The sequence below is a fragment of the Excalfactoria chinensis genome, chromosome 3 (assembly GCF_039878825.1).
Source record: "Excalfactoria chinensis isolate bCotChi1 chromosome 3, bCotChi1.hap2, whole genome shotgun sequence".
Taxonomy (NCBI): Eukaryota; Metazoa; Chordata; class Aves; order Galliformes; family Phasianidae; genus Excalfactoria; species Excalfactoria chinensis.
This window is the reverse complement of record NC_092827.1, coordinates 51,456,790-51,474,726: the sequence shown is the minus strand read 5'-3', so window position 1 is coordinate 51,474,726 and position 17,937 is coordinate 51,456,790. Positions and strand designations below refer to the sequence as shown.

At 41.3% G+C, this 17,937-nt stretch overlaps 1 protein-coding gene and 4 non-coding genes across 5 annotated transcripts; all 5 read right to left on the bottom strand.

Moving 5' to 3' along the window:
• Nucleotides 1-13,727: 13,727 nt before the first annotated feature.
• LOC140250860 (small nucleolar RNA SNORD100) lies at nt 13,728-13,812 on the bottom strand. Its single transcript, XR_011903315.1, has one exon. It is a non-coding gene; the product is annotated as a small nucleolar RNA SNORD100 (small nucleolar RNA).
• Nucleotides 13,813-14,158: 346 nt separating this feature from the next.
• RPS12 (ribosomal protein S12) lies at nt 14,159-17,860 on the bottom strand. The gene is made up of 6 exons (XM_072332031.1): nt 17,797-17,860; nt 17,607-17,658; nt 17,075-17,191; nt 15,455-15,557; nt 14,845-14,946; nt 14,159-14,241 (listed from the first exon to the last, which is right to left on the bottom strand). The coding sequence occupies exons 2-6, from the start codon at nt 17,618-17,620 to the stop codon at nt 14,179-14,181; spliced, it is 399 nt and encodes a 132-aa protein (XP_072188132.1). The 5' UTR covers nt 17,621-17,658; nt 17,797-17,860; the 3' UTR covers nt 14,159-14,178.
• On the bottom strand, nt 14,595-14,731 carry LOC140250858 (small nucleolar RNA SNORA33). Its single transcript, XR_011903313.1, has one exon. It is a non-coding gene; the product is annotated as a small nucleolar RNA SNORA33 (small nucleolar RNA).
• On the bottom strand, nt 15,015-15,101 carry LOC140250859 (small nucleolar RNA SNORD100). The gene has a single exon (XR_011903314.1). It is a non-coding gene; the product is annotated as a small nucleolar RNA SNORD100 (small nucleolar RNA).
• Nucleotides 16,421-16,493, bottom strand: LOC140250848 (small nucleolar RNA SNORD101). The gene has a single exon (XR_011903304.1). It is a non-coding gene; the product is annotated as a small nucleolar RNA SNORD101 (small nucleolar RNA).
• Nucleotides 17,861-17,937: the final 77 nt, after the last annotated feature.

Here is a 17,937-nt window from a genome sequence, read left to right as displayed (position 1 = left end):
TTATTTCAAGGACTTCAACCCAAATTTTAGTGCATGTGGATGAAGGACCCTACTGTCTACTCCTACTTGCAAGTACTTCTTGCTTTAAGAGACAGGGCAGCTGACAGTGCTTACATTTGCTGGGATTTATTTAACTGACTTTCAGCATGCCCTACTGTCCATGCAGGTTTACAGTCTCCTAGGCTGCAATTTGAGCTTTGGGGTATATCCAGATTGCATGCTGAGAGTAAAACTGCAACTCTGAACAGTTTTTAGGTGGCTGTGGTCAGGCTAAAGTGGCCATTTGGAGCTATGTGCTCACTGTTTTTAAGCACTGACCCTGCCTTTTATCTTCTTCCAGGGCCTTCCCCCACATACAGTTCACCAACAGAGCACAATGTGTTTCTCTCTCTGCGGGATTTACTGGGGTTTGTTTATTTGCTTGGTTGGTCTGGTTTAGGTTTTTGTTTGTTTGCTTTTAGGAGAGAGATTCTCTCCATTCTTAACAAATCTGAGGATTGTTTTAATATTAGTGGCTACTATTTAGACACTAGATTGAAGCACATGAAGTTAAAAAAAAAAAAAAACAAAAAAAAAACAAACAACAAAAAAAAACCTGAAGGCCATCTAATTCTGGCTTTTTCTGTAAAAAAAAAATTCTGCTTTTTCTAGAGGAGGGATACATAAACAGTGGACCCAGATCTAACCCAAGCTACTTTTGTTCACAGAATAGCAACAAACCATGCACCAGGGAGACATGGCAGATGGTTGAGTTGGTTACTGCAGGCTCACTTTACTTCCTTACAAGCAGGCACCTCATTTCACTGACCATTTTAAATATCTACCTTAAGATGAAACTAAGTGATCCCAATTTATTTATTTATTCATTTTTACATCAACAGTAAGGAGTCACAAATTATAACTAACTTGTAGATAGATAGGTTTGCTAAATCAAGTTGTGAAGCCACAAACAGAGACAACAGAGATATCAGATCACTTACCAGAAGAAAGTAACTATCAGTTCTAGTATTTTGTTCCATGGATTTCTTCAGCATCTTACATTAGAGTCACTGAAGAAAAAACCCCAAAGTCCCAAGAAATTGCTTGAGCATCAAGGAGCAAACTTCTCGCTCCCTGTTTCCAGTTCAAGATTGCATCTGCTGAACTACAAATCAGGCTCTATTGGCCACTTCTCCTTTTGGCCCTGAGATGTCACCATTCTTGGCTGCAAAGGTCTTGCAGCAAAGGGCTGGATTACTTCAGAAGAGAAATCAGTAAAAACCACTATTAGAGAAACTTCCTAACATGGGAAATGGCTCTTAACATGGATATTTGTTTGCTAAAATAAAAATATACTCATTAAATATTACACATTTAGAAATCAAGTAGGTACTTCAGATTTTTAAGTAAAAATGTGTGTGGAACTCAAAATCATTATTAAATTATTAAAAAAAAAAAAAATAGATGGAGATAATATGAATTATCTGTAAGCACAATGTCTCCTCTCCCTATTCAAGGGAATCATGCCTCCTCTTGGAGAGTGTGTTTGTACATGCACATATTTGCATGTGCGTGAACATATTCAGTGGTGGCAGGAAAGGAAACAAATTTTCCTGTTGTCTCCAGGAAAAGAAAAGAATCAGATCATGGTGCATTTTTCCTTAAATAAACAAACTATGAGTTGCAAAATAACAATGTGGAAACTTCCTCTCTGTATCAGTACGAATTTCTGAAGTATTAGACTACAATGTATTTTATAGTGCGATGCAATTGTAAATGTTTTCAAGAGTAAAGAGTAATAATATTATTCTAACCTAATGGAGTCTTTTTCTTTTTAAATAGAGCTATGATTAAGAGGAAACATCAATCTACATTAATCTAACTGCATGATGCATATGGTAGTTGATGTCTTAATTCTATGCATACAACAAATTACCTCATGTTTAAAGCTGTTTTGTTTGAGCTTCTCCTTGTCTGTTTGCCTTACTGTTATCCTACCACTCTGCCTTCTAAGTACCGGAAGTCTACTTGGAAACATTTTTTCTGGTCGGTTTTATTTCAGTTGACCACAATTCCTTGAGATAATTGCTTTAACATTGCTTTTATGGCTGGGCTGTTTCAAATTGATGTAGCATTACCTTGCAAGAACTCGCTGTGTTTTTGTCAGTTTTCTCCCAAGGCTGAGATCTTTAAAAACAATGTTCTTTTCCACTGAGGCTGTCTGATGATAAAGAGCCAATGGCCTTCTAAACTCCCTACCTAAAGCAGCTTCAACGTGTTTCCCTCCACCTCTGTTCTTTGTTTTACTAATTTTCTGATGGCTACTAAATTTTCACTAAAGTTTGGCACAAAATTTCAGTTGCTCAGCAACTAGCAGTCAGTGGATTCCAGGCTTTACAGGCCACTCAGAAGCTGCAAGTGTCTTAAGACCAGGGAACCATGGCAGTGAGAAACAAGATGGGAGGGACCACTGAGACTTCCTACAAGAACCAAGGAGACATCCCATGGATAAGGCTTGGGTAGGTTTGAATAAAAGTTATTCATGATCCAATTAGAAATCTGCTCACCACCTACATAAACCTGTTTAATGGAAATAAATTTGATACACAGTGATATTCTCCCAAGCTCAAACATTACAGCAGTCACATAACAAAAATGTTAGCTGGCATATCACAGGACTATCAAAACACAGAATGCCAGGATGTCATTTGTATTTTGGGGAACTCTTCACTAAGTATGCCACAGATTAAACTTCTGTTCTACTATTGCTGGTAGACTGTGATTTCATGTAAAGGTCTATCCAGGAGTAGCATCCATGATATACGTACTTATCACAACACAGTGTATGTCCTGAAGATATTCCATGTTAAGCAGATGAAACACGTGGCAGAAAAAGCCATTACCCCACACACTGAGGTTGGTGAGCTGAGGGACAGATATGCTCTAGCTTCCATAGTAATCACTGGCAGAGCTGGGAAATAATCCAAAGCCAGCATCCTAACCATAAAACCATGCTTGTTCTCCTGGCATAGAGAGAAACAGAAACATGCCAGAGATGAAAAGCAAACACCACGTAATAGAATGGCCCCCTAAAGAATTTTGTTCCCAGGGGAGCAATTAAAGTCTTGCAGTACATATAAACACCTGCCTAATGATGACAGAATTGAATTATTGCTTCATGCAACAAAAATGCCCCAGAAATAAGATACTAGACTTACTATTAAGATCATCCAAAACATACCACGTGTTGTAGGTATCATAAACTTCAGGTGATCAGCCTAAAACATCTGCAGCACATGTACTATCTGGTGAACACCAAGGCACAGCTCATAGAAACTCTGCCCGGGACCCTCCAGAGATTGTAAAGTAGCTGAGACATGATAGGATCGAAAGAACACCTCACTTCATGAACCTCTACCACTACCTCAGCACAGCAGCTCTAGTGGAAGCACTGCCAAATGCCTAACTTGCACACCCTCTCCTTCAGCATATCATGCTCTTCGGTTAGTGGAAACACATTTCTGAGGCTGGGATGATAAGTCTGAACAAAGACCTTAACACACAACTGCTGCACTTTTCCCATTGGGAATCAACCATCTTCTATAAGCACTTAAACTGTAAAATATTCCAGTAAAAGAACACTGGGCCTCAAAAAAATGTTAATCAAATACAATTAAAAAAAGAAAGCCACAACCAAATCTTTCTAACTCACCTCATCACATCCCCATGGTCAAAAAACAAAGCAGCTATATCATAATGAGCATCTGTTGCAACAAGTAGTATCAGCTCCTAGGCTGCCCATACAAAGCACTTTGCCAGCTCTACTGTATTTGCAGTTGGTACGAGTAAGGGCAATTGTCATAAAACTGTCTATACTCAGTTTGACAGTGATGTTAAAGGTGAAGAACCATAATTTATATGTTGGCTGTGATATGACTAAAAACACAGTACAAATGGCAAAAAAGATCCACACTGCAGTCATCTGATATTGTTGGATTTCTTTTCTCTTACGAAAGAAAGTTTTCATGGCTTTTTATTGTTAGAAGATGTAATCAAGTTGGTCACTCTTGATTGAAGAGAATTAATCATGTGGGTTGAGGAGGAACCATATTTGCAGATCGTAAATTAGGTGAAAAGAATCCATATTTATTTATTTTAATTTCTTCTCCTCTGGGCAAAAATCCCTACTTCATTATCTGGAGCAACTGGCAATTTCAATATACAGTCCTTACAAGTTACAAGTTTAGCTTTGCTCCTCAGATCTCGAGCCAATAACAGCCAAGAGAAAGAAAAAACAAATAAATCCTTGCCCCCACTCACCCTTTCACCACCTTCACAATTCTGTTCCTCTCAGAAAGACTTGAGAGAACTGGTGAGCTTTGCAGCATGCCAGAAAAGTCAATGTGCATAGGCTAGTGTAGATGAAAGGGAGAAATGCCTACTAAAGTGACAAGAGCTCCTTCACTACTATACCAAAAAAGTGCCAGCTCACTCAGTTCACTGGGCCTAGCACGGATCCCATTAGCCTTCATTCTTGAGTCAGATGCTAATCAAGCAGATTCATAAAAAAATGTCTAGAAAAAACATCCCAGCCACCCAAGTTTCTTGACCATCCGAGGGCCAAAGTAGGCACCTCCTCTTCACGTGCTCCCTCTGCAAGTGCTATTGATTCTTTTTGTACATTTTATGTCTGTGATAATGAAAGAAGGCTTTAGGTAGCCACCTGGGCTCTTTAGCATTCCTGGGAGCACATCCACCATGTTCTTTCCAATCAAGGATGCCCACAGGATGACATCAATGATCCACTTGCCCAGTTTTATCACACACAGTGGCTACTGCAGCATTTGCTCAAGGAGAGTACATGGAACAAGACGCTGAGGTCCAATCTTTGTACTCATCCTGCATTACGCTTTTAGATTACAGATGTCATCAGGAAGATTCTTACCTATTGCCAAAAGTATCTGATTTGCACCTTTTACCCATTACTTTTTCTAATTCACTTTGAACTTCTTGACTGACTTCACACTTCCTTGCAACAGCAAGTTGACAAGGTTTATCACACAGTTTGAGGAAACAGAGTTTTAAAAATTCACTTTGAATTATCTCCTATCAATTTCAATCCACATCCCCAGTCTGGTAATACAGGATTTGGTAAATAAGTTTAGCGCCCATCTTTTGAATTGCTCTTCATATGGTAAATCAAACCCATTTCTATTTAGCCTTCTCTCCAAACTGAAGTGAACCTGCCGTTACACCCCATTAAAGATTTTTGGCGTACTTACTCCTAGCTTGTTGTTCTAAATCCCTTTTTCATCTTCAAACTATGCTTTCCATGAGATGGGGAGACCATGCAGTAATCAAGATGTGGGGACATAAAAGACTTTCTACAGTGAGAAAATTGTTCTCAATACCCATCCCAATAGGGGCAGTTTTGGCTGCAGATGAATGCCGAGCCAATGGTGACAAAGAAATGTTAAGTCAGCATGGCTTGGATTATTCTAAATCACTACAAAGTTTTTTTGGAGATGCTGGAATTAAGTTCAGGCAAGTGACCAGACTAATATAACACGAGATAATGCTGTGCAGAGATAGGTCCTTGCTTAAGCCCTGAAATATAATTCCCTTAATGTAGTGCACAGACTCCTAGATTCTCTCAGCTAATGTGTTTACAATTACAATGCACTGGGTAAAAATGGACATTCCAACAGCCTCTCCCATGCATATGAAACCTTTTCACATCAATACCTCTCTTATAGGTAACCCCCACAGAATCATTAAGGTTGGGAAACATCACCTAGTCCAACCACCAACCCATGTCCACCATGCCCACTAACCACATCCCTCAGTGCCACATCCACACGGTTCTTGAACACCTCCAGGGATGGTGACTCCACCACCTCCCTGGGCAGCCTGTGCCACTGCATCACCACTCCTTCTGAAAAGGTTTTCCTAATAGCCAACCTGAACCTCCCCAGCGCAACTTGAGGCCATTACTTTCCCCTCCACCTCCAAGACACCCGGAGCACTGTATACAGGCCAGCATCTGAATTATCAATAAAAATCAGCCAGGAACAAATTCTCCCCAATTTAAAACTTGTTTTCAATCACTGAGAAAATCTACCAGTACTCCATCTGAAGGCCAACGTAGAGCCATCATCTGACAGAAATGGAACAACAAGTACGAACAGCTTCCTTTTCCCCCAGCGCTGCGTCTCTTCTCCCTCCCCATGCAGGCCACTGATGCACCTCAAAAAATATTTACGAGTTCTCATTCAAGTATTTCAGCTGATAAATTTAATATCACAATCCCCGGGGTAAGCAAAATAAAATAAAATAAAATAAAATATTGCATTGGCCTTCGCACATGTGGAGATTATATTACTTCACAATGAAACCCAGCAAGCTGCACGTTACAGCTTTTACCACAATCTCCTCGGTAGGAATGTTTCAAATACATTGCATATGTGTGAATACAATATAAGCATGCTGAAATGCTTTGAACGCTGTAATACATCAGACACTTCAGGGAGAAGGGGAAAAGAATATGCTTTCACCTATCCTGGCTCTTATCTGAAGCCTGCACAGTCCTTAAGAGCTCCATCTGATGCAGGTGTGTTCAAGCCTCACACAGCGCTGCCCGCAAAACCAACCTACAGAGCTATTCTCTAAACAATCCACTCCTTAAAACGTATCCCCAAAAACCTCGGCCAATCTGTATCTTATTCATTAACCAAGAGGTCTCTGTGAAAGAAAGAAAGCAGGCAATGCCGCTCGCCCTGCGCATTACAGCCCTGAGAAAAACAGATTAAAGCAGCCACAGCTGTACAACAAAGCCCTTTGCTTTATTCACTCGCTTTTCTACACGCTGTAAAAGCCTAAACATCTGACTCATTCGGATTTTACAAGGCTATCACGCTGGAAAATATGCATAAAAATCGACAGCATTCAAAGGCGCTGAGGAGTTCCACGCCACGTTCGCTTCCCCCGCAGCCGGCTCGCGGGATCACGGCCGCACCTGCTGCCGTTACTCTGCGGGAGCCTGCAGCGTAGCCGTAGCAACAGCGCCCCCTTGTGTCCACACGGCGTCCACCTGAGGGTGATCGCGGCCCGGCGGGGACGTTGTCCCAGCTGCCCCCCAACAGGCCTGCGGCTGGAGCACGCCAATGGCACACAGGCAGGGCACTCAGGCAGCTCCCGCACGGGGGTGTTATACAGCCCTGTGTATACAGGTTATACAGAGGTGACAAATGACCTCAATAAATAAGTAGCCATCCTGTAAACTTTATTCTTCAGAAAAACAGTTATCTGTTGTAGCTTCAAAGAATCACAGAATGACCCAAGTTGGAAGGGACCTCAAGGATCATGAAGCTCCAACCCCCCCTCTGGCAGGGCCACCAAACTTCCACATTTATTAGATCAGGTTGCCCAGGGCCCCGTCCAACCTGGCCCTGAACACCTCCAAGGACAGGGCATCCACAGCTTTTCTGGGCAGCCTGTTCCAACACCTCACCACTCTCCTAGTAAAGAACTTCCCCCTGACATCCAACTTACATCTTCCTCCTTCAACTTCAAACCATTTTATCCCTCCACTGATTCTTCTGTTCTTGATAGTTTGCCTCTCTATGGGCCATTACTAGAGGACAGAGTAAAGCATTTTTCTAATGATTTCGCCGATGGTTACTGTCTGGAAAGTGATGGTGAAACAGTGGCCTCTTCAGGTTCAACTCTGAATGTTGGGTAGAGAAAATCTAAATGCATAGACACATCTCACTGACTCAGCCTCTTGCTGTTCCTGCTCTGCCCTCACCAGCCCTACTAACTACCCATCACTTTCTGTTTGCCACAAATCCAGCCCTCTCCCTTCACACATCTGAAACTGCTCCTTCTCTCCCTGCTTTCCAATTACACATCGATTCTGTGAATAGAAACATTTATCAAATCTTTTCGCTGGGAAGTCTTAAGTTAATGGAGTTGAAAAATAATAATAAGTCCCCATCACTTCATTCTCAACAAGTCTCAGAAACACCTTTGCTACTTTAATTGAAAAGTAAATAAATAAAAATATCTGAAAAACTTCAGGCCATGGGAAATAAACTTAACAAAACTCTCACATGTAAGTGGAATCTTATGGGAAAACATCATTAATAGTTTTTATACTCACAACACCGTTAGCTCAGCCAATGACCATGTTACGGATTTTATCCTATGATGGACAGCCACACAAAAGGCTCAATTCCATCGCTACTTCTTGGCTGTAGGACAGTCTGGCTAAAAGCTTGCTTCATAAGATACTGTTGTGCAGCACCAGAAGGTCTGGGCGTAGGTTGCAGACAGCGTATCAGCGCGATGTTTTCCTAAAAGCACCACTGATTTAAAACACAAAAAGGACAGGACTAACTTCTTTGCTTACTAGCTGAGCCGAGTCTTTTATCCCTTTTGCTACCGGTTCAAAGCGGGAAAATAAGAGGTAACAGTCGTTCAGATTGCTGATCTAAATCCCATTCTCATTTAAATACTCCATCTGAAAACCAATTTACACATTTTTTGCAGCCTCAAAAAATAAGGTTTTTTTTTCCTTTTTTTTTTTTTTTTTCTCTAGAACTCATTTATTCATATTTGGTGATGACTTTTCCTAACCAAGATTAAAGTACAACCAGACTAACACGAGGTCCTCTACACTCTCTTGCCCAAATTGTATTAGTTGAAAAGACATCTTTAGTTCCCAGAACACATAGAACACATTAGCTACTGCAAATGAAGCTGATGCGATGACTTTAATGCCAACAAAACATATGGTAACATCGGAATTGTGCAACTAGCATGTGAGTAACCACAAGCTGAAAAGGAACACTGTCCAGCTCACTGCAGAATGTCGTCAGCCTTCCTATGCATTTGTTATCACAAATTATTTTCAATGCTTGCATTACGCATCACCACCCATGATTTTTTTGCAAATACAGATACGGGCTGCTCTGAAAGAACAGCCATTCCTGGGCCATTGCTTACCTCCTCTCACAAGAGATGCCTTGCAAAGAGCCTTCAGGCTACTACCTACCTGCCTACAGATGTAGTTCCCTGCAGAGTAAGTGGGAAAGTGCACCTGGGGTCAGGGAATGCACACCAAGGAAGAGAATGGGAAAAGCTGGGCCTGGATGTTCCCAATAGGAACCCATTTGTTCAGGATACACTCCCCAGTGAAATACTCCTCTGCAACTGTATACAAATCCTTTTTTGAATCGCTATACAAGTGGTTATTAAACATATTGCTATTTTTAATAGGAGAACAGACTGAGACAAACCAATTAGCCAATGAACACAAATCCTCCTTAAGTAGAACTCTCCTTTTCTGAACAGGTTTAGCACTAACCATCCCTTTTTGTAGCATTTTAAGAACAGAAGCCCATTAAGGAAATTTGGTAGAGCAAGGTAACCTTGCAGATGCTTAGGAGCTTGTCTCACAGGTGAAGCTCAGCATATGAAAAATGTATGCTGGTCGTTGTATGCTTGGTGGTTTGTCTTTGGACAGATTATGCAACAGGCACCCATTGAACTGCCATTCTGAGCAACAAATAAGTGAAAAAAGGCTATATCAGAAAAGGCCCCAACAACTACAAGACAGGCGCTTCATGCATCAAATAGAAATGAATTCATGCCATGGTTGATGCAAAGAACATCAGCCTGGAATTGCACAAAGAGGAGATTGCTCCAAAGTGGTGGGAGAAATTGCACTTGAGGCATCACTCTGAAGAGATGTTAAACTGCAAACCAAGTAGGAGTCAATAAGAATATAGAAAACTGAAATACAGATGACATCTTATAGGCTCAAAAGCCAGAAGAATGATGCTCCTGTTTGCAATGAAAGAAAAGGATCAAGACACGTTGGTCTTAAAGAGACAATACTATAAAATGTCTTGCTGAGTTTGTAATAGACAGTCAGATAAGCCATGAAGGAAGAGTCAGATTAATCTGAGATTTTGATTTGGGTCTAAAACACATCCATAGAACAGAAAGGTGAAAGTCAGTGACAGCAGAAAGGTGAAATGAGTTTATATGTATTAAAAAGTAGCTCTCCAAATTCATAGAATCATAGAATCACCAAGGTTGGAAAAGACCTAAAGGATCGTCTAGTCCAACCATTCACCTATTACCAATAGCTCTCACTAAACCATGTCCCTCAACACAACATCCAGTCTTTCCTTGAATATCCCCGGGGTCAGTGACTCCACCACCTCCCTGGGCAGTCCATTCCAGTGCCTGACCACCCTTTCTGAGAAGTAATACTTCCTAATGTCCAGCTTGAATCTCCCCTGCCATAGCTTGAAACCATTCCCTCTGGTCCTATCACTAATGTCACGAGAGAAGAGGCCGACCCCCAGCTCCATTCACATAAAGGCATTTCTCAAATGTGTGCTGACATTGTATTTTGCTACCTTGAAAGAAGTAAAGTTGAAGGGTGATACTTCAATATTGTAATATTTAATCCACTCAAATATATGGATGAAAAAGGAAAATTCACCATAGCTTGTATTGACATGTACCTTTACATATATATATGGAAGTCTGAGGGTGTTTCATTTTTTACTGTGGAGGGGGTTCTACAAAGCGTGACCTCCATTCCCTTACACACATACCCTTAGAACTAGAATCATTTCAGCTTTCCCTCCACCGTCTGCCTTCGTAAACCTGTCCTAAGCATCTGCAATATGTTATCCAACACACTGGCTGCTAACAATACAATCAGTATAAAAGGTTACTTAGGGGGCATGGTTGTTTTTTTCCTTCCCCAGCCCTTCCACTCCAAGCTCTGTCCTCAAAATACAAAGCTTATTTTAACGAAGATTTAAAGTTTTTTTGCTGTGGAAAGTGTCTTTTTTTCCTATCAAAGCGATCCTAAGAAAGAAAGAAAAAAAGGAGGGGGGGAGGAGGCAGGGAATGGAGCATACAGCAGTTGTAACTTTTTGCAGCAACATAACAGGAAATTTGCTTTAATAAACATTTGTCTGCACTTCATCATAAAATATATTTGTTTCATAACTTGATTGTAAAATTTTACAGGGCAGTAATTTCACATACCGGATACTGGCCTGAATGCAGATTATTTCATTGCTTTCAGAAAAGAGCATCCGATCGCTTTGCGTTGGTATTTTTGCAGAGTATAAAGGCACCAAACCTACTGTTGTGCTTCAAACAGCCAAACTTCTCTTACTGACACTAATCCCAATCAGGCTAGAGTGAAGACAAACATAGTCCTGCAAATCACTGAGCTAGAGGAAAAACAGAAGTTGTCCAATCAGATAAGCAAAGCAGTCTAGGTTGATTTGTACATATCTTCCACTTGTGGGTATCTTTGCAGAACTCTGCCTAGTACCTAATAATCTTTCAGCAGTACAAAACATCAGGTTTTGTTTTTAATAAACCAATCTGGTACAAACAAAACCATGAATTCTAATTATTAGGTAAAAGATTACTTTTCCTTCCTGAAAGTATCCCCATTTTACGTGCAAGAAGTACAAAATTACATATGTCAGTGAAAATAATTTTGCTTAAATACTATGAGAAGTCTCCCCGATTCCTTCAGAATTGGAGAAGCAGGGAGGAAAGCTTCTGCAAACCATTACTCTCAAATCAGTTCATATATTACATGACCCAGAAACTTATGGGACTGAGAGGAGGAAGCACAGTTATGGGTGCCTGGAGGTTCATATGTAGTGTTTCACCCCCATTATACTGTACCATCAATTAGAGGAGCTACAAGATCATCAGCCTTAGCACAGAACGTAAAGGGCTCACTAATACTCTTGTGCTTATTTCTCATATGGTTAAGGACACTGCGTGGTTTAGTGCCAAGCATTCTTTGTGTGGAATCGATGCTCACCAGATGTAACATTCGTAGCATTAAACAGAACTGGCATTTACTTGTCTCTTGGTAAAGCATGCAGAACACTCCAAAGGAGGAGAGTCTACAGACGTGTGTGCACAGCACAGCAACTTAATGCTGACAAGCTGACCCTTGGCGTTTATGCTACTGAAGAACTCTGTGTACTAGACTGTGAGATCCTGAACTGAATGAGCTGTCCTTATAATAATTTCAGTGAGGACTTGGCTCATTCCACACACTGTAAGCACAACTACTTCCTCCTTAGCAACAAGATGCATGCAGCACAAGATCGAGTTATCCCAGACTCCATGGAACTCAAACAATGAAAGAGGGATGCACGGTAATTGGAAAGCATGGACGGTAAGTATTATCAGCTCCCCAACAAGAACCAGTCAAATATAATCCATCAAAGTGGGAGGGAAGGGGTAGGTATGCATTTAAGTGCATGGATTTTATTGTTTTGATGAACTACCCTAGAGGAGCTTACTGCACTGCACATTTGTTCTCAGCCCAGAGAATTTCAAAGACTCTACTAAATGTTTTTACCTACAAAGAATAGTGGAGGTATTTAAGAGTTTCCAAACCCTGAAGCACACAGGCAGATTAAGCTGGGCATTAGCCCCAGTTTCAGACCCCAGTTCCTTCTGAATTTAACTATAATAAAACAGAGGGCCAAGGAAAAGCAAAACTTAAGATACAAATAAGATTGCCACTGTCACCATAATTCCAGACAACTTCCCCTAGCATGTACCTGGGAATGTCTGAGATACTACAGCCACATGAACATGGATATTTCATGCATTTTCAAAAAAGAACAAAATCAATTCCATTTTGAAAGGAATATTCTTACAAATTAATTTAGAAACCTCCAGTAATCCAATGAGATCTACAACTGAGGATCTTATAATTTCTGTAGATTTCTATAGTAATTGGTAATATAATTAGTAATATGAATTTAATACGAGTTGTAATTTGTTCACAATTAACAGATGCACATGCCAATCCCAGTCATATTCATATCCTCCTTATCAGCATAATAAAGCAAATCCTTAGGAGTCCTCTTAGAGATGCTTGACTCTGCAAAAGATGCACCACATGCAGGAGAGAAGATAATAAACCTATCCAGATTTCCAAAAAGGTTAGCAAAGAAGTCTGCACCTGACCACTATTAATGAAACCAAGACCAAGGACAAGTCGCTGTTAAAACACTACCTTGTCTAAGCAATGAAACCTCAACTATCTGGGTACCCTGGCAGTGGAGCACATGTGCACAATTGTTAAGTACATGACTACTTCTTTTACATAGGTAATTCATAGAATCAAAGGTTGGAAAGGACCTAAAAGATCATCTAGTCCAACCGTTCTCCCTTTACCATACCTACAGAAAAACCCCTAAACCATATCTCAGAGCTCCCTATCCACATGTCTCTTGAACACTGCCAGGGATGGCGACTCCACCACCTCCCTGGGCAGCCATTCCAGGGCCTGACCACTCTCTGAGAGAAAAAGTTCCTTATGTCCAGTCTAAACCTCATCTGATACAACTTGTGGCCATTTCCTCAGATCCTGTTTGTTGCCTGACAGAAGAGGCCAAGCCCCTCCTCACCACAGCCTCTCTTCAGAAGTTGAAGACTGCAATGAGGTCTCCCCTAAGCCTCTTGTAGGCCAAACAATCCCAGCTCCCTGAGCCGCTCCTCATAAGACTTGTGCTCCAGACTCCTCACCAGTTTCATTGCCCTTCTCTGGACACGTTCCAGGGCCTCAATGTCTTTCTTTCCATGCAGTTTGTTTAAAATCCAAGTGAAGGAAAACACAACTAGCATCAAGTTAGTCTCCTGAATAAATTAAGATTTATTTCAAGAATTTCTGCAACATCTCAGAAGATTTGGGTAACAATTAAGGCAGTTCTCCTCACTTGCTTCAGTAGAGGGAGCCAAATTTTCATCACAGATGCAGCAGTTCCTTCAGACTTTCCCAGACAAGTTACTCTAGAAATGCTGTAAAAGTATAGGCCTACATGCTGCCAAACTAGGTGCTAGCAAAGGCCATAATCAACTATCAGCATTTCTGCAATTCAGAAGCTGTGTTAAGTTCCCTAAGGTGCAAACCATCGTACCAACAGGAAAAGGAGCACCAAGGGATAAGAACCACAAGGACTCCCATCACTTTCTTAAGAAACAGACAGAACTCAAATATTAAGAAACTACTCCAGGACCTTTAAAGTCTTTAAATCTGCTGTTAACCTTTGCAAGAACAAAAATAATCCCACCAGCACCCAGCCATTAATCACACACAGACTCATCAGGCTCAACATTTATTTTTCATTTCTTGCATTTGAAGTACTCTTCGATGACATCTTTGGCCTGAGATTCCTTGCCATAATCCTGTAACACAGAATAACCCGTTATAAACATGAAGACCCATTCTGAAGTTTACATCCTACTTTTAAAAGAAAAGCTAGTATGCTAACAAGTAACCTCAAGAGAAACCACATCTACCAGTTGCTTTCCCTTGATTTGCTAATAAATGACTGTTTTAATTATAAGACTATTCTATTTTACTTAAGCATATAACCCACTTGTGAAGAACCAAGCAGACTTAATTTCTGCTAAAACAAAACCAAATATATCAGTATGTTCTACATATGTAGTATGTATATATGCAAGTATGTACAAGTACTACAATATATATGTACAAGTACTACAATATACGCAGAAGTCATTACTACTTATGGTGAAGATGTAGCCATCTCTTGGGACCTCAAAGACAACAGATTTTCTTCGAGGCTCGTACTGTGGCTTTACTGTACCAGTTCTGTTTTAAAACATGCTCTCCAAAACATTGTCAAGTTGAGCAGAGACTATTAACTGGTGTTTTTTCCTCTTAAGTTTATTTTCTAGTTAATAAACTTGTCTTTAATGCTTACTGGCAAGAGGACAAACAATCTCATATTGCCCATTTCCACAATTAAAGGAGTATCATCTTACTTTGACAACCACACAACTGCAGCCCACTACTTTGCGAGGTTTCCCTTCTCTGTCGATCTTGCAGAGTCCTACCCATTCACCCAGCTTTTTGTTGTCATCAACCTGCATAAAACATTACATCACTTTAGAACGGTTAATTTCTACTATAACTATGCTCAATAAAAAAAAATGCTGTACTTTCAGAAGTATTGGGTAACGTATGGCTGCTTTCCTCACTAGTATCAGTAGAGGGAGCCAAAGTCTCATCATTGTACAGCTCCTGTGATTTGAATTTGAAGAAAGCTCACATAAAAGTCCCTACACACACTATAACCACTAGTTAATGACTTCTTTTAATGAGTTGTTTCTTCGTACACAGCACAAAAATACACTTCAACTTTACATTTAAAATGCATCTAACAATTATTACATCTGTGGCTTTTATACTGTTCACCTAAGAGTCACATAAAATGAAAAGTCAGTGCTGCTGTCAGGAATGTTGCTTTCATAAACCATATACAGAATTACAGTACAGTGATCTCAAAGGTTCACCTTTTTATATACTTAAACAAGCAGATCAGCTCACAAGTATGGTAACTTCCAGACTTGCGTCTGAAGTTCTGACACTCACCTTGATCAGGTTAATCTGGTGTTCTGCACAAAGCGCTTCAACTAGCTTTACATACATGGGCTCATCGCAGTTTGAAGCCAGGACACAAAGATGGGCTTGGCGCCTTAAAAGAAGGAAAGACAAATGTAACCTCAAATGCTGACCAAGCCTTAATAACCAAAACTATCACATATAAGATTCAGCACATGCATGTGTAGACAACCACTTCATTTTTGGTCTTCTTAAACCACTTTTGAATTATAAAACATACTTTCCATATAATCTACTACTACTTCCTGCTTCTCAAACACAACACAGGTTTTATGCATTGTTAGTTTTATTATGGGATATTCTATACGATTTCGGAAGCTTCTAGAAACACCATTATATTAATTCTCAGACACTAGAAAAAGATGTAACGAATAAACACTAAGTCCCATAAGCATCTAGTGTCTTTAGAAGAAAGCAACAAGATTACAAGTTGCTTTTTGCCCTCTGCCTCAGATTACAGTCATTCAACATTAGGATTGTAATTACGAAAGACTGAACTTCTACACCAGGTTTTTAAAAGCTCTTCAGAACAATTTTTTTCTACTTACGTCCAAAGAAGCTGTTATGACAGGACCCCAATTCTAATTACGATCTTTGTATACTGCAGTACAATGTTAAGAATATCAAGGGGATACCTGACAACAAAGAGAGCTGTATAGGTCTTCTATGCTTAACTTAATGTAATGTGACCATTGCAAACAAATCTTATGTTCTCTACAGCCTTCTCCATCATGAGGACCACTAGAACGTTAAGAAGTTCCCAAGCAAGAACCATCTGACACAAATGCACCCAAGCCTTGTACAAATATTATTCTTTTAACGCACAGTACATGAATTTGTATCTTAACTGCAAAGAATTCTTGCCATCTACTTTTCAGTCAGTTACATTTCTCCTCCCCTTATTTGGCAACTTGTGTTACAGCTTTTTGCATACAGGTTTGTCAGACCACATGTCTCACTCAAAAGGAGTGAAGGGGTATCCGACTATTTGTGAAGTCATCACTCAAACACTGTAGCTTTACACTTAAATCTTATTTAAAGGCTGATAGTAGAAGCTTGTATCTGTGCACATATACCAGAAATAGTAGCCACATATTACATCTAGCACATGTATGATGAATTGAATACTATTTTGATATAGTACCAAGTCAATTATTTACAGCCACATCAAACAAACGAAGCTAACCAAAAAATGCAAGCTCTTCCTCTTTATAAAAAAAATAAAATCAAGTTTTCCAGTTCAAATCTGACATAGATATTAGCCTTCTCAATTCTAATTCTTAAGAAGCTTTGGGAGTTTCATCTTTTCTTAAAACACATGGTTACAAAAAAGCCCAGGCTGGACATGGCTCCGGGCAGCCCAGTCTAGTGGTTGGTGATGCTACCTGTGGCAGAGGAGATGAAGCTAGATGATCTTTGAGGTCCTTTTCAACCCAGGCCATTCTATGATCCTATGAAGGCTTGTGAGTTTCAGGTTTCTAAAGCAGCATGCAACCGATGCCCATTCCACCTTAACGTGCTTAACATACTTCTTCACAATACACCTCGCTCCATTTTACTATTCACAGATAAAATTAACACGCCACTTACTTGTCCAAGGCTTTGGCTGCTTCACGAATACCACGAGCGAGGCCATCATGGATAAGTGCGGTCTTCAGCACTTCTTGGAGGGCGGTGTTAACATCCATTACACCTCCAGCACTAATGCTAAACAGAAAGCAGACATCACTGTCCACACCAACAACTTCACAATCAAAAGCTGAAACTCCCCATTCACCTGCAAGCATTCAATTACTAAAAATTACTGGAAAAAAAGCAAATGGAAGAACAAAACCATAGAAGAAAGAGTAGCAGTTAAAAGGAATCTGGGGACATTTTAAGCCTTATTGGAGAACCGCCCAGTTGTGGTCTCGTCACGCACCTTCACAAAAGGGCTGGCTGCGCACCCAGCCCTGCCACCAGCACCCCTCACACGGATTGAGAGCCCACCCGCCCGCAGACGGACAGCACGGCGGGGTCCGCCCGGCCCGATGGGCCAAATCCGACGCGGGGCGCTCAGACGCGGCCCGCCACCTCCGTCTCCTGCCCCGCCGCCCTTCCCGCCAGCCCCCGCCACGCTCACCCTTCCTCGGCCATGGCCCTCTCGGTGGGTGCCGCTCCCGCCCGGCTTCCTGCTGCAAATACAGAGACAGACCGCGCCGGTGAGTGCCGGTGGCCGCCCCGGAGTCCCCGCCCAGCTCCCCCCAGCCGCGATGGCCCGCCGGCTGGGGGGATTCTGCCCTGCAGGCCCCACCGCCGCCATAACAGCTCACCCCGCTGCCGCCGCGAGCCGCACGCGAAAGAGGGGGCGGGTCTTCCGCCTCACGCTCTTATAGAGAGCGAGGACCCCGCCGCGCGCTGGTGCGGAGGCTGTCCGCAGAGCTGCCTGATACGTCTCCGCTGCCCCGCGTGGG